Genomic DNA, 15335 nt, shown 5'->3' on the forward strand with positions numbered 1-15335 from the left:
GATTGTCACTGACATTTCCAATGGCTTCACAGTTGCACCTGTTGGCACAGTCACTGTACCTGCTCTGCCCAGTGGCCCCTTATAATTAAGACTATTCTCTCTAAAGCTCAAAGTTCAGAGAAGAAGCTATTGGTTGTTGGGATTTTCTTTGTGTGTGAAGGAATGGCCCCTGATAGGAGTATAGATAGGAAAGAGAATCCATGATAGCTTTTCATGAAGGACCTTGTCCAATAGGGACAAAAGTAACTAGTAAAGTCAGTGACATTGTCTCTCTTTCTTGAATTTATACTAGAGAATGTTGGCTAATGGACAAAGAGAATTGGAATATGATAGGCAAAGATAAGCAGAGTGAAAGATCTCTTTTTCCATTAAATACTAGCCAGATCCTACTGGTTTCTAGGGTTTATTAGGTTAGAGTTTGAGTCCATATATATCCCTTTTCCCAGGGATACCAGATAAATCTCTGGTTCTTGCTACCAAAACACCTCACTAAGGCAAGCTATTTATTTTTTCTTTTTGAGGATTGGAGTTTTGTTTTGCTTCAATTCAGATTACTTTCAATTTCAGTTGAAGAACAAAAGTTATTATACTTACTAAACCACAAAATCTGTGGTTTAGTAAGTATAATGGAATACTGGGAAAACATGCAAAATTTCCTCTCACATTTTTGGAGGAGGAAATGGATGATGTGAAAAGCATGATCTGTATGTGGGAGGGGAGGTAGGCAGAGAAGCTTATACTTAATGATCCCAGTTTGGGCTGTGAAATAGGTTATCTGTTTCTAAGGACAACTAACCCGAGGTTTGAGATGATTGAACATTCTGAAATACCCCATTTGGACATCATTTTAATGGATGGTTGCCTTTGTTGCCTAGCACTGGGCCCAGCAGAGATATTACATGAGAGTATCAATTTGCAGGGACTGAGTCATGAGAATTCCTTGGTTCTAATCAATAGCATCCAGCTGAAAGGGGAGTAGAAAAAAGCAAGGGAACCAAATAGAAGAGTTGGCAATGATGTGAAAAATCTTTGTGGCCAGCAAAACAATTTTATATTAATTTTTTTCTAAATGCCATTAATTGTGATACAGTTCTTTTGAAATTTTTATTGATTTTGTTTTAGAGAGAGAGGAAGAGAGAAGGAAGGAGGGAGGAAGAGAGAGAGAGAGAGAGAGAGAGAGAGAGAGAGAGAGAGAGAGAGAGAGAAACATCAGTCAGATCAATTGGCTGCCTCCTACATGCCCCCGTGGGGATCAGACCCAAAACTTGGGCATGTACTCTGACCGGAATCGAACCTGCAATCTTTTGGTGCACAAGATGATGCCAAATCAAACTAAGCCACACCGGCCAGAGCTGTGATACAGTTCTTAATGTCACACAGAGTACAGCATCCTTTGAAACTCTTATAATCAGCTCTTAACCCAGAATGTGAATATCCAGGAGTGAGGTAGGATCCTGTATTTTTTCATAAGTAGAGTACACCCTTGGAGAGGCAGGAAAAACCATTTCTTTCTTTCAATTCTCAAACAGGGTCAAGGATGGCAGCCTCTTAGTGTTAATACTGTAGCCTGGACTAAGACACTGCAGGTAGCCACACATATCGTCTCAGGTGGCTTAGTCCTCATTCACGACCCAGGTCTGTGAGCTTGGTGGTAGGGGGGAGGATGTGATTCCTTGTCTTATTTTTATCTTCTGAATAGTGATATCAGAATAAACAGTGACATAAAACACTTTTAGCCTATCAGAACAAAAAGGAGAGGAGTTTAAATATACAGGGGCTCTCATAAGTAGGCAGAGTTAATGACACGCCTTGAAGCACCACGACCAGTGCTGGATACATTCCAGAACTTTGTTTCTTTTTTGGTAAATTATGTGCACTGATGTCTACACTTCAAGTTTCTCTGTAAGTTTAGAAATCTATGTGTTGTCAGAGAATGCAGCTTGAAATAATATTATTTACATAGAAAAGTAAACATCTGTACATAATTTTTAACATTTATTTGTATCTTGTCATTTAAAGCTCCCATTATTGTTTTAAAAAAAAATTTAAATTGAATTTATTGGGGGTGACATTGGTTCACAGAACCATACACTTTTCAAGTGTACACCTCAATAAAACATTATATGCACACTGCATTGTGAGCCCATTGCCCCAAGCAAAGTCTCTATCCTTCCCTTTTACACCCACCCAACTTTGCCTAGCTCCACATACTCCCTAACCCTCTTTCCCTCTGGCTATTGGCTACCACCACACTGTTGTCTATGTTTAGACATAGTGTATGGTTGCCCTTAACTGCCCTCCCCTGCAAGCCTGGTCCCCCCAACTGCCGTCCCCTGTAGGCCTGGTCACCCCTATATATATATTAGAGGCCCAGTGCAAGAAATTCGTACACTGGGGGGGGGGGTTTGTCCCTCAGCTTAGCCTGCACCCTCTCCAATCTGGGACCCCTTGGGAGATGTCCAACTGCTGTTGTCCTTGTGGGTTAAGGCCTAAACTGGCAGTCGAACATTTCTCTCACAATCCGGGACTGCTGGCTCCCAACCACTCACCCGCCTGCCTGCCTGATTGCCCCTAACCACTCCCCTGCCAGCCTGATCACCCCTAACCACTCCCCTGCCAGCCTGATAGACACCTAACTGCTCCCCTGCCAGCTTGATTGCCCCCAACTGCCCTCCCCTGCCGACCCCATCACCCTGAACTACCCTCCCCTGCTGGCCCAGTCACCCCCAACTGCCCTCCCTTGCTGGCCCGGTTGCCCCAAACTGCCCAGCCCTGCCAGCCTGGTCACCCCCAACTGCCCTCCCCTGCAGGCCTGGTCTTTCCCAACTGCCCTCCCCTGCTGGCCATCTTGTGGCAGCCATCGTGTGATCACATGGGGCGGCCATCTTGTGCAAGAGTGTGACGGTCCATTTGCACATTACCTCTTTATTATATAGGATATATATATAATATATATGTATATATAATGTTTTATATATAATATTTATATGTAACTAGAGGCTCAGTGTGTGATTGAAATCACACGGAGGAGGCGCCCCCCCACCGTGGGTGGCCGGGACCCATGCCTGACTTTTGCCCCAGGCCCTCCCTACCCCCCTGCCTGTGTCACTCCAGGGCTGCCTGAGCTGGCACAGCGGCTCCTCCAGCCCCAGGCCCCCATCCTCCCCTCTGGCCCCCCTGCCTGTGTCTGCTATGGGCCGCTGGAGCTTCCACATTGGCTTAGGCAGGCCCCCATCTCTGTCTCCATCTCCACTCCATGCCTCACCTGTGCGCACAACCTCCCCCTGTCCAGTAGTCCCAGCCTAATTTGCATACTACCTCTTTATATATTAAGATGTTTTCCTATTGTAATGTTTTATACACACACACACACACACATACACATATAATACTAGAGGCCCGATGCACGCAATTTGTGCAAGGGGCTCGGCCCTCGATGCCCTGGCTTCATCCGGAAGGTCGTCTGGACGGTCGGTCTGCTGTTCAGTCTAATTAGCATATTAGCTCTTTATTATATAGGATTTTTTTTTTGCTTAATCCCTTCACCTTCTTTCATCCAATCCCTGAGCCCCTCCTCTCTGATGAGGCCATAAATGTGAGTTACATATACAAAGCAGGCATGAATGTATATTGAAAAAGGAATCTACGGGGAAGAAGATAAACCAGTGGATAAACCTTCATAAAGACAATTACATTATAAGGTCATCAAAAGTAGGAGAGGTAGGACATGACACGTCAAAGACAATAAATGAACAAAGAAATGACATGCCCTAATTTAGATGACTAGATGTCTTTTAAGTTTTGAATGGAGAAAAGTGCTTTATCTTAAATTTCTCAAAAGAAGTTTAATTAACAGAACATAATACATAGCATCTGAAAGCGAGAAAATTAGTCTGGCAGAAGATATGCAGGAGCTGATATACTGGCTCACTGCCGGGAGGTTATTGGCTTCAGATCTACTTCCCATATTAGTTCAAGTCCTCTTGAATGGAAAGGGGAGGTGAGAGAACTTAGGCAAGCTCACCCCTATCTAAGATCCTGCTCTTTACAGATCTGGTGGGTCAGATGAAATGAGGGGATGTGGAAGGACAGGACTCTGGCTGACACATAAAGCACATTTACATTTTTGCTTTAATCATGGCCTGAAAGAGCTTTTTTCATCCAATATATAGTTTATTCCCTTTTTTTCTAATGATAGGAGGTACTATTTGTAAGTTGTAACACTATAATTACTCTGTCTAAGCAATGATACATCACTCTATTGTCTAAAGATGAAAGTAGTGAGTCCATATCTCACCATTAATCTTTTTCCAAATTGTTTTTCTGGACATAGTGCAAGTAGAACAACCAATTTATTTATGCCAATCCTTGCTCTTTTTAGTGACCTCTTATTGAGTAATGTGTTAGATAAAGAATCTGGTAGCAAACAGTAGCATGCTACAGAAACTCCACCAGGGCCTTGTGCTAGACATTCACATTGTTCTTTTCTCCCCCTTGGGAAAGAAGTCACAAGTTAGTTCCAGAAATGACAGCTTCATTCCAATGACTGTTCACCCCAAATTCATTTCAAATGTGAAATGTGTGTGTATGCATAAATGCACACTTATGCATTCACAGCTAGCCTTACTTGGTAAAATGACTTGTTGCTTCCAGATCTGTGTCTTGTGGACGAAGATTATTGTACACATATTTCAAGTCTTGGATTCCACTTAGCTCTGGCAGTCCTGCATGTAGCATCTTGGCAAAACAAACACACAGACAAAACAAAAGCAAAAAAAAAAATTCAGAATAAATGTAAACAAAATGTTACTTGGTTAAGTTTGATTAAGCTTACTACTTGGTTAATTCTACAAATAAACACAAACAACTTTACATAGCAATGCCTTTCAGTTTGTACCCATGAATAAGTATAAGTTCTTATTTTTTAACCTCTAGTTAGTAGTAGAAGCACTAACAATAATAACAATAAAAATCAATAAAATTGTCAAAGTGCTTGTAGATTAATAATTTAACTTTATCATAAACCATTGAAGTAAACATGATAGTATTAGTTATCACTACTTAGCTTCTTGTAGAAGAGGCATGTTCAGCATGGTACAGTAGAAATAATAAGACGTCTAATGGCAGAAATTCTGGATCCACCATTTAAAATCTGAATGATCTTGAGAAAGTCTCTTAACCTCTTCATTTTCTCATTTTAAAAGTATATATAAATATACCCAACATATTCTGGGAGAATCAAAGAGCTAATGAATAAAAAAGAGCTTTAACCCTAGCTGGTTTGGCTCAGTGGATAGAGGATCAGCCTGCGGACCAAAGGGTCCCAGGTTCAATTCCAGTCGAGGGCATGTACCTAGGTTGCAGACTCCTTCTCAGCCAGGGTCCTGGTTGGGGCTCGTGCAGGAGGCAACCAATTGATTCTCTGTCTTTCCCTCTCTCTTCCATTCTCCCTAAAAATCAATGAAAAAATATCCTGGGGCAAGGATTAATGTTATGGTAATACTAGAGGCCCAGTGCACAAAATTCGTGCAGGGGAAGGGGGGTCCCTCAGCCTGGCCTGCACCCTCTCCAATCTGGAACCCCTCGGGGGATATCCGACTTGCAATCCAGGACCGCTGGCTCTTAACCACTTGCCTGACTGCCTGCCTGCCTGATCGCCCCTAACCTCTCTGCCTGCCTGCCTGATTGCCCCTTACCATTCTGCCTGCCTGCCTAATCGCCCCTAACCCTTCTGACTGCCTGCCTGATTGCCCCTAACTGCCTCTGTCTGCCTGCCAGCCTGATTGCCCCTACCTTGCCCCCTGCCAGCCTCATCATCCCTACCTTGACCCCCTGCCAGCCTGTTCACCCCTACCTTGCCCCCTGCTGGCCTCATTGCCCCTAACTGTGCCCCTACTGGCCTGATCGCCCCTACCTTGCTTCCCTGCTGGCCTGATCGCCCCTAAATGCCTCTGCCTCAGCCCCCCAGCTTAAGCCACAGTCTGGCCTCCCTCTGCCAGAGGCGACCTGGCCGATCAGGGAAAGGCACTGCCCCCATCACCCCACTGCTGCTGCCACTGGCGGCCACCATGGCTGCCTGAGCTTTGGGCTGGCCCTCGCAGCAGCAGCTGCCATCCGCGGCTTGCCTGAGCCTTGGGCCAGCCCTGGGCAGTGGCAGGTAGCCGCCATCCATGGCTTGCCTGAGCCTCAGGCAGCTGCTGTGGCTTTGTCCGGAAGGATGTCTGGATGGTGTCCAGAAGACTTCTGCCCTAATTAGTATATTATCCTTTTATTAGTATAGATATAAAAATGTTTAAAAATGTTTTAAAAATGTCTAAAAATGTTAAAAAGGTTTTAAAAGGTTTGAGTTAACTTTCTTGAAACTTAAAGTGTGATATTAAGGACACATTCCCCACTGCCCTGAAGTGTGTGTACTCCATAGATAAGGATTTGAACTTCAATTACTGACTTAGAAGTGACTTGCTAAGATAACCATATGTGTGAGTGATGTACTCTCCCTAGATAACCACATGCAGCCCCTCGCCCTGTTTGAGATTAACATGCGTGCATTGACGTAATTCATTGATAGCCACCTGAACTGCTGTGGGTATGAAACAGGCTTTAAAAATGGGTCCTGACCAGCCAACAGTGCTTGCCTGTTGAGACCATCACAAAGGCATGTCCTTTTTTCAGTCTGGCAAGTGACGCTGCCCCACACTCCTCTCTCTGCCAGATGACAAAAGAATGGCTAGTACCTCTCTGTCAAGACACGACCGAGCTCTTGGGTGAGAAATGCCGGCCCCCTGCATGCCGGACCGGACCAGCCCAGCTGCCAGACCCCAGAGGACAGCACCACTGGGATCCCATCAAGCCAGTACCCGCAGCCTCAGGAACTTTTGTGAGTAATAAAGTGCTGTGTGATTTGCAACTGCATATGTTTCATGTGGTGTAATCCCTCCGGCAGTTAGTTAAATCATTTTGCGTACACTTAAAACTGAAATTAAAGCTTCTAGTCTTTTCTGTCCTAGGCCTACCCTTGGTCCTGCTTGCATAGAGCAGCCTCTTCGCTATCAACTACTTGGATGTCCCAACACCTGCACGGTTAAAGTTTATCTCAAGGGATGCCTTAGATAAACATCCCAGATCCTTTCCCGGGATCTACTTGGGACAATTAACAACAACAAAAGCTTTATACATTATACATTGTTACAAAAGTATATCACAGTGCCTGTTTTAAAGAAGAAAAACTTAATCCCCCCAAACCATAATTGAAGTGTCCAGGTCAAATGGCTATAAACACACAGAGTGTGAAACCCATCACTCTGGTTCTTATTTTTTGTTCTTCCACGACTCTACCAGAACACAATTTTCTCTAGTTAAGTGGTAATTGCATTTATTAAAGATTATTAAAGCACTGAAATAATCAAAGGCATAATTGTACAAAGGCTCAGGCATTTTTTTGCCAACCTTTAGAAAAGGTTGTTTTACTTTGTTTATGTTATAGTGTAGGCTGAAGGGATAATATTCTCTAGAGTCATAGGCAAAACTCTGAGAAAAAAAATAGATCTTTGTGAAATAAATGTGAACTTTGCAAAAAAAAAATGAAAAAGAGGAATGATGTCATCAGTATCTCTATGATTAAGATGAGAAATTATTTCCTGCTCTGGAACAGAGGCACTTTTACAGTTGTGGGAAGTTAAGAGCAATGCTGTTAATCCTAAAAATAAAGGGAACAGCATGTATAGATGTGCAGAGGAGAGCAAGATATCTTCCATTTGTTCACAGAAAGAAATCCATTATAGCTTTCTGGAAGAGCGGGTGTCCTGGGGGTGAGTGACAAGAGATTGGGCTGAAAAGGCAAGTAGGGTAGGATGTTTTAGCAATATAAATGATTTTGTGCTTTACCCTAAAGGCAAGAGATAGCTCTTTTACTGTTTTTACATGGGCAATAAAATACTTGAATTGTATTTTGGAGAGATTATTGTTGTTATTTTTGAAAAATAGATTTAGTGAGGCCAAATAAGAAGTTGGATTAGGAGATTGGTTAGGCATGAAGAGAAGTTATTGGATTTTAAATATAAGTAGAATTGAGAAAACTGGGTGATTGATTGGATATATTTGAAGGGCTGGATGAGGCCTAAACCATATAGCACTAAATATAGATTTGGGAGTCAGTAGTATGTATATAATAATTGGAACCATGAAAATGGTTTAGGTGGTCCTGCAAAGTTGTCAATTTCTCTTCTCATGGATGATCAAACATCTCAAATTCATTATTAAAATTGAACAAATTCTCTTCTCCTGTAAACTCTTCCTATTTTTTATTTCCATTTTTACTTTCACCACTGTCCAACTAACAAGAAATTCATATTTGCTTTGATTCCTTCTTCTTCCAAATTTCCAGTGTCAATCACTTAATTCTATAAAAACTGCCTCAACACTCTTGTATCCATCTGCCTTTCCATTGCAATTATTGCCCTAGTTCAGCTCCTCATCTTCATTTGCTTAGATGACTTGAATAGCCTTTTTCTAGTTCATCAACCCCTCTCTCTAATTACATAACTTGCCAGTTATATCTCTGAAATCTAAGCTAGATGATGGTATTCCCTCATCAAAAACAAAGAAACTTCCAGGTTCTCAGGTGTTTATATATTAAAGCCCAAAATACATTTCTTGTTGTAAATGTCTTTCATAATCTCACTGCGATCTGTCATTTCAATCTTCTTGTCCACATAGCTCTTCATCTGTATCACAGACGGTACACTTGATTTCTTCCTTTTCCAACACATGTTATGCCCATGCTCTTTAAGCCTTCACATGTACTTATATTTTTATCTCAGCCAAAATTCCTTTCCTCTTCCTCCTTGTCTATTGAAATTCTTTCTAAAGGCTCACATAAATGCTTCTTCATCCTTGAAGCCCCATAGATCCTCTTGATAAGATTTAATTACTGATTTCTTGGTACTACAGTCATATCTTAGTCCGACCTCTTTCACAGTACTTATGGCTGCCAAGATTTTACTATATTTTGTTCATGTATATGTTTTTCATATTGGATTTTAAGTTCTTTGAGAACAGGCACTGGATTTTTATTCAATGTTGAATCGTCTATGGCTAGCATGCTGCTTTGTAAATAGTTAGAATTTAATGAATGTCCGTGAAATAATGAATGCATGTATAAGATAATGAATGAATAAAAAATACGATCCTGTTAGCATTGAAAACCTACAAGAAGTCCAACATTTGACTACTAAGCTTAAAATCACCCATAGGGAGTATATTCTCAAAAGCAACAAGAGTATAGATTAGGCTTTATCTTATCAGTTCTGTACTTTGAGTTCTAGAGACATCTGTATACTTATTGAGGCAATTTCCCCCATTATCACACTGTGATTGTCCATTTGCTAAGAAAATACTTCTTTCCTAAATCTGAATTGCTTTCTAGTTTCCATAGATACCATGAATTCACACCTGCTTGCTTAGGACTCTGTCAAACATTTCCTTGGGAAGTAGACCCTATGCTTACTCCTTCTTCTGCCAACACACACACACACACACACACACACACACACACACACACACACACACACCACATGAGTGTGAACTGCAGCCAGCTTAAAATCAGAACCCCAGCTCTCTCCTTGTCATGTAGCTGATTAAAGGTAGCAAGTGATGATTTAGGCTTTGTTAATGGTCTCCATTCCTTAGAGAGGAGGCTTCAAGTGCTGTGAATCTGTACACCTGAGTAAGGATTGCCTCCAACCTGAGCCCATTTAGCCATGTCTGTTCTCTGAGCCTCAGAATGTAGTTCAAGTATCTCCTAGCATAGATTACAAGGGTAATGACTTCAATTGCAACTGTCGGAAAGGGAAAGGGTGGCTAGTGCAAGTAATGAACAGATAAGTTCCTTTTTAAAGGATAGGGACATTAAAAAAATTCTACTTCTGTTCTACTAAATCCACATCTATTTTGATAGTGGTGCTTCAGGAAGCCAGCAGTCTTACCACCACAAAGAGAAGTCGGAAAGATTTCCGCTGGGAAATATCTGATATAATAATGGGTGTGAAAAACCTCTTATAATGGGTGAATGGTCCCTATGTTTTTTGGGAACCTTCCATAATAGCTGGTATTGATTTTTTAATGAGAGGAAAGCTGATGAAATACAGGATTTTATGTTAGCGAGTTCAGCCAGCAACACTCTTGAGTCTCCTGCAGATGTTGTGCTTTTAAGCAAGATGGGAATTTCACAGATTATTTTCCCCCCGATTTTCCCAAGAGTAAATGTGAAGAACTGTGGATATCTGGAAACATGCTGCTTCCTACCAAGTATGAGCCATTAACTCTATACTGGACTTACCACATGCTTGTGTTCATGGTTCTGGCTATTGATCATTCATGGAAGGTGAATTTATGACTCATATCAAGTATTTCTCAAATTATATCTGTGTCATGGTGTGGTACATTCAGTTCTTTTTAGAGAAGTTTACACATTAAGAGTCAGTTTGAGAGAGAATTGAGGGAACTGTAAATTACCCATATACGTAGAAAAGAATCTTTCATAAATTTAAATTTAGTTTTTATTATAAGAAGCTATAGTACAGCAAGTGTGGTCCTGAAACCTTTACTAATGCTTTGAGTATCTACAGAATGCCATGTGAAACCTGAAAAGAAGAAAATTGAGAGGTAAATGACTAGAAGCAGAGGGAATAACACCCTGTTGTTTTACACACACACACACACACACACACACACACACACACACTCACACACACACATTTGTTCATTGGTCTAATTGGTTCACATTGCCTCTGATCTCTGTTTCAATATCTGTGACAGCCTAAATCTAAGTTTATATGCTTAATCTGAATTAGTATTTTTCACTGCCAAATTTTCTTCCTTAGCTCCAAACTCAAGACTTGAATAATTGAAACATAGAGAGATTTTCTTGGATATATTATATACCAGAAACCTTCAACATTTGATTTTAATAGTATATTATGAGAATTTTTAAGATACTTGGTTAAAATAACATACATCTACATTTTTTAAATGAAATGACGTTACATTAACTCTATAATTTAATGATTATTTAATGTATTATGACTCATGGTAGCAGTTTTCTTTTTAGGTGGGCAGAAAAGCTTACTAAATAAGAGGAAAAAAGTTCACTGATAGTTTTCTGAATCAATTTTTTTTTTCAAAAAGCCTTTCTTTCACATTAGTGTGCTTACTTATTATCATTCAGCAGAATTTTAGTGTCTCCTGAGAAACAGCATAAACTTTTCTGCTTTGGGTTTAATTTTGAAATGTCTTTGGTTCAAGTAGTAGTTAGTATGCTACTTACTCCTGTATGTAGTTATTTACAGCATTATAGACATTTAGAAATGTTGGATACCTGTTACTGTGTACATGAACTTTATCTTCCTTATTAAATTGAAAATTTTAAGTCTAACTGGGTTTCATATGATAATGTATCCTCCCCAATTTCTGGCATATAGTAAATACTCAAGAGCTCATGGATTTATGAGTTAGTCTGTCAGAGCCCTAAGTAGATATCAGAGCCCAGAGTAGATATTAGACTAGCTCTTACCTGAATATTTTTTATGTAAGTGGAGTCAAGATCACAGACTCAGTCCTTGTATAATTTTCTTTGTGGTATAAACCATAAGGCATCTCATGATTATGAACCATAAGGCATCTCATGATTGCAATATGGCCTAATAGAATTGGGAGATAAAATACAAATCTACTCCTGTGAGTCACTGATTACTATTGGAAAACCAAGTTGAAGATTCTGGAAATGGACAGAACCTTATATATCCAATTTACACACAAAGGAACCAACATCTGTTTGTAGGGCTACATGTTTATAATATTTTTAGAAATTCTCATTTTTCAAGACAGAAAAGAGAAGTAAGGTACATATGTTATTTTAAAGCTAAAACAAGGATCCAAATAAAATATTCATTACAACAAGGTCAACAGTTATTCAGTATTACCTAACAACTTTTCGGCAGTGCTGGGAATGTTTTATAGCTGTGCTGTTCAATGTAGTACTACTAACCATGTGTGTCCACTGGAGTGCTATTGAGCACTTGAAATGTGGCTAGTGAGCCTAAGGAGCTGAATTTAAAATTTATTCAATGCAAATTAAATTTAAAGAACCACATGTGACTAGAAGATACTGTATTGGATAGTACTCTTATAGATTAACAAGGCTCTAGTATAATAAATTAACTGAACCCTATTATATGGCAGATGCTGCGCTAAATGCTTTATATTAATTATCTATTAGGGTTATTATGAAATGTAATCAATTAATACACATAAAGATCTTAGCATGGTGTTCATGCAAAGCATTTGCTATTAGGTGTGCATTCATCAATCCTACATCTAAAAGGTAGATGCTATTATCTGCATTAGTAGATGGAGAAACAGAGTCTTACCAGAGTTAAGTAATATACCCCGAGGAATGTAGCCAGTAAAATGCCAAACTAGAATTCAAACCCAGGAAGACCTGGTTACCAAGTTTTTGCTTTTAATAACATCAAGTACAATTGTTGTGAACTGAAGCCTCTAAACCAGTTTTTGTTTTAATATGTTTTTTAAAATTGATTTTAGAGAGAGAGGAATAGAGAGGGATAGAGAGATAGAAACATCAATGAGAAACCTTGACTGGCTGCCTCCTGTATGCCCCCAACTGGAGATGGAGCCAGCAACCTGGGCATGTGCCCCATATGGGAATCAAACTGGTGAACTCTTGGTTCATGGGTCCACACTCAAACACTGAGCCACACCAGTTGGACTAAACCAGTTATCTATATAATAAAGCCTAAGCAACCATTATGATGAACAACCAGAATGACCAGTCGCTATGATGCGTACTGTCCATGAGGGGGCAGATGCTCAATGCAGGAGCTGCCTCCTGGTGGTCAGTGCGGTCCCACAGGGGGAATGCTGCTCAGCCAGAAGCCGGGGTCACGGCTGGCAAGGGCAGCGGGGGCGGTGGCAGGAGAATCTCCCACCTGAGGCAGCGCTAAGGAGCAGTGAGCGGAGCGATAAGGAGCAGCGAGCAGGAGGGCAGTAAGGAGCGAGGGGTTCCAGATTGCGAGAGGGCACAGGCCAGGTTGAGGGACCCCCCCCACCCTCTCCAGTGCATGAATTTTGTGCACCGGGCCTCTATTTTTTGATAATCTTATTGACTCCAAACATCATACTGATTTCCAAAGGTGTATTTCTCTTACAGTTTGCTGTAATTACTAGTGTGTATGTATGTGACCAAATGAATCACTACATTCATTTCCAAGAAGATATTTCTAACAGATCTCTCCCCTCTCACCCTGCATATATGATCATCATCTCTTTGTATTGGATAGTGGAATGAAACATTAAATTTTTACCTTTGGTCAGCAGAGAGCATATAGGACCATGACTCAGCAGGCCCAATATATACTACTAAATGTAGCATGTTCCAGTTGAGTTGCTAGCAAGTCACCCCACATTTTTGACCCTCACTTTCTAATCTGGAAAATAGGCAAGTGATCAAAGACAGTGATTAGGAGAGAGCCAGGAAAAATCCTTGCCTTGTTTACATCATTGGGTTGCCGTAATGTGTGAATGTGATAATTTTTAAAAGCACTTTTGAAAAAAATCTGAAAACAATACAACTATACAATATTCTAAATTACTGTCCTTGATCTTTAATAAAAATATACTGAGATAACCCCTGATTATATCAATATTATTGAATAGAAATGTTTGCAACCATAACTGAACTAATGTAATGACTTATTAAGAAATGTGTTTGTAAGCTATACAATGGTACTTTTAGTTTGTTAATTTCTTTCTGTTTTGAATAACTCTTTGGGGGAACTCCAAGCTATTAGCAAAAATGGACTGTCCAAAGATAGACATAAATGAAGCTTATTATTTTTGTTATTCCACAAGGGACTTACCATTTCTAGCAGGTTCAAGAGTAGTTGACTGTGCCTTCTGACAATATTATAAGCTCGACAGCAAAGCTCCACAAAATCTTGGAAATGCTGTGGGTTTTTCCCCCCCTCTGTAATAAAGTATTCCATCTCTGAAGTAAAAATAAAAGGGGCTCGGTCCCTATAAACCAAAAACAACAGCAACCTTAAGCAGGAGGAGAAATGGTTTGTAGGATTAAATTAGGCAGTTACAACAACTTATATCCATTAATTTTTTGTTGTTATTTTCTCTCTATTCTAATGGATGAACCTCATTCATTGTGGGACAACTGGAGAAACTTGCTAATTGTAGACTTTGGATAATATAGCTGGCCTGCAACAGAGAGGGAAGGCCAAGTTATTTTACAATGTCAACCTCTATTGTCTCAAATGTTTAATTCCAAGTTATATGCGATGGGAATTAAAATTTAATTTTTATAAAATTAAAAATTAATGTAAGGACAAATTAATAATGAAGGTGATTTTACAGAAAATATATTTAATACTAAATTTTGAAATGATCAAAAAGATCATGTTTTTTTTTTCTTTGAAGATATGCTGACCCTTTAGGAAAAAGTTTCAGGTAAAAGTTGAGATATGTAATGACAAGTTCTTTCAGAAGTCAGTCTGAAAAAAGCAGATGTTATTAATTCACTATTATATGCTTAGTAAGGAAAAAAAGATTTCATTTCACACTAGGCCCAATAAAATTACTTATCAGAAAGGAGGAAATACAAGAGGACCATGTTGGTATGTAAGTAATATCGCCCCCTATAGTCCCATGGTTGGAAAAAAAAAAGTAAACAAAGGACCAGAGAGATGGTTCCCTTATTTTTTTGTCTTTTTTTTTTTTTTCATGTTATTTGAGACACTAAGAGACCTGAGATGAAGGGTTAGCACTTCTAATAGAAACTAGCAAAGGAAAGATTGGAAACCTCTCTGTGATTAAGCCCCACTCACTGAATAAGAAAAATACAAAAAAGTTTTGATGCTGATTTGGCCTAAGGGTTATTGAATGGAATTTTTGAAATAATTTTAAGAGTCTTAAAATTACAACTTCCTGAATTACTTTTTGCTTTTCTCTTCAATAGAGAAAAATGTTTCACCAAATTGATTTTTCTTGGAAAGTTCTTATAGTTACGTTCAAATTTGTGTGATAACACATTTCCTTCTTTCATGGCAACCAACATTATAAACCAGATGAAGAAACACCATAGTGCAAGTCAAATACAAAAGAAATATCCAGATTAGAGAAATGTAAACTAATAATAATAATGAAGAACATAATTTTAGTTGTGTTTAAATATTATAATCTAAATTTTCAGTGTACTCAACAATATAAATCTTGCATCTTTCCTATATGATTTACATGGCTAACTTCTTTAT

General features: G+C 39.6%; 1 protein-coding gene across 2 annotated transcripts in view; it reads right to left on the bottom strand.

Annotated features, from left to right (window-relative positions):
- PIK3C2G (phosphatidylinositol-4-phosphate 3-kinase catalytic subunit type 2 gamma) overlaps positions 1-15335 on the bottom strand; it is a gene marked incomplete at both ends in the record, with an annotated part of 259737 nt that overhangs the window by 62821 nt on the left and 181581 nt on the right. For both annotated transcript variants that reach the window (XM_080659571.1, XM_080659572.1), the window contains 2 exons: positions 4628-4737; positions 13935-14091. In XM_080659571.1, coding sequence (XP_080515697.1) covers positions 4628-4737; positions 13935-14091 — 267 coding nt within the window. The remainder of the gene's footprint in view (positions 1-4627; positions 4738-13934; positions 14092-15335) is intronic.

This window comes from Plecotus auritus (assembly GCF_963455305.1).
Source record: "Plecotus auritus genome assembly, chromosome: 3".
Lineage (NCBI taxonomy): Eukaryota > Metazoa > Chordata > Mammalia > Chiroptera > Vespertilionidae > Plecotus > Plecotus auritus.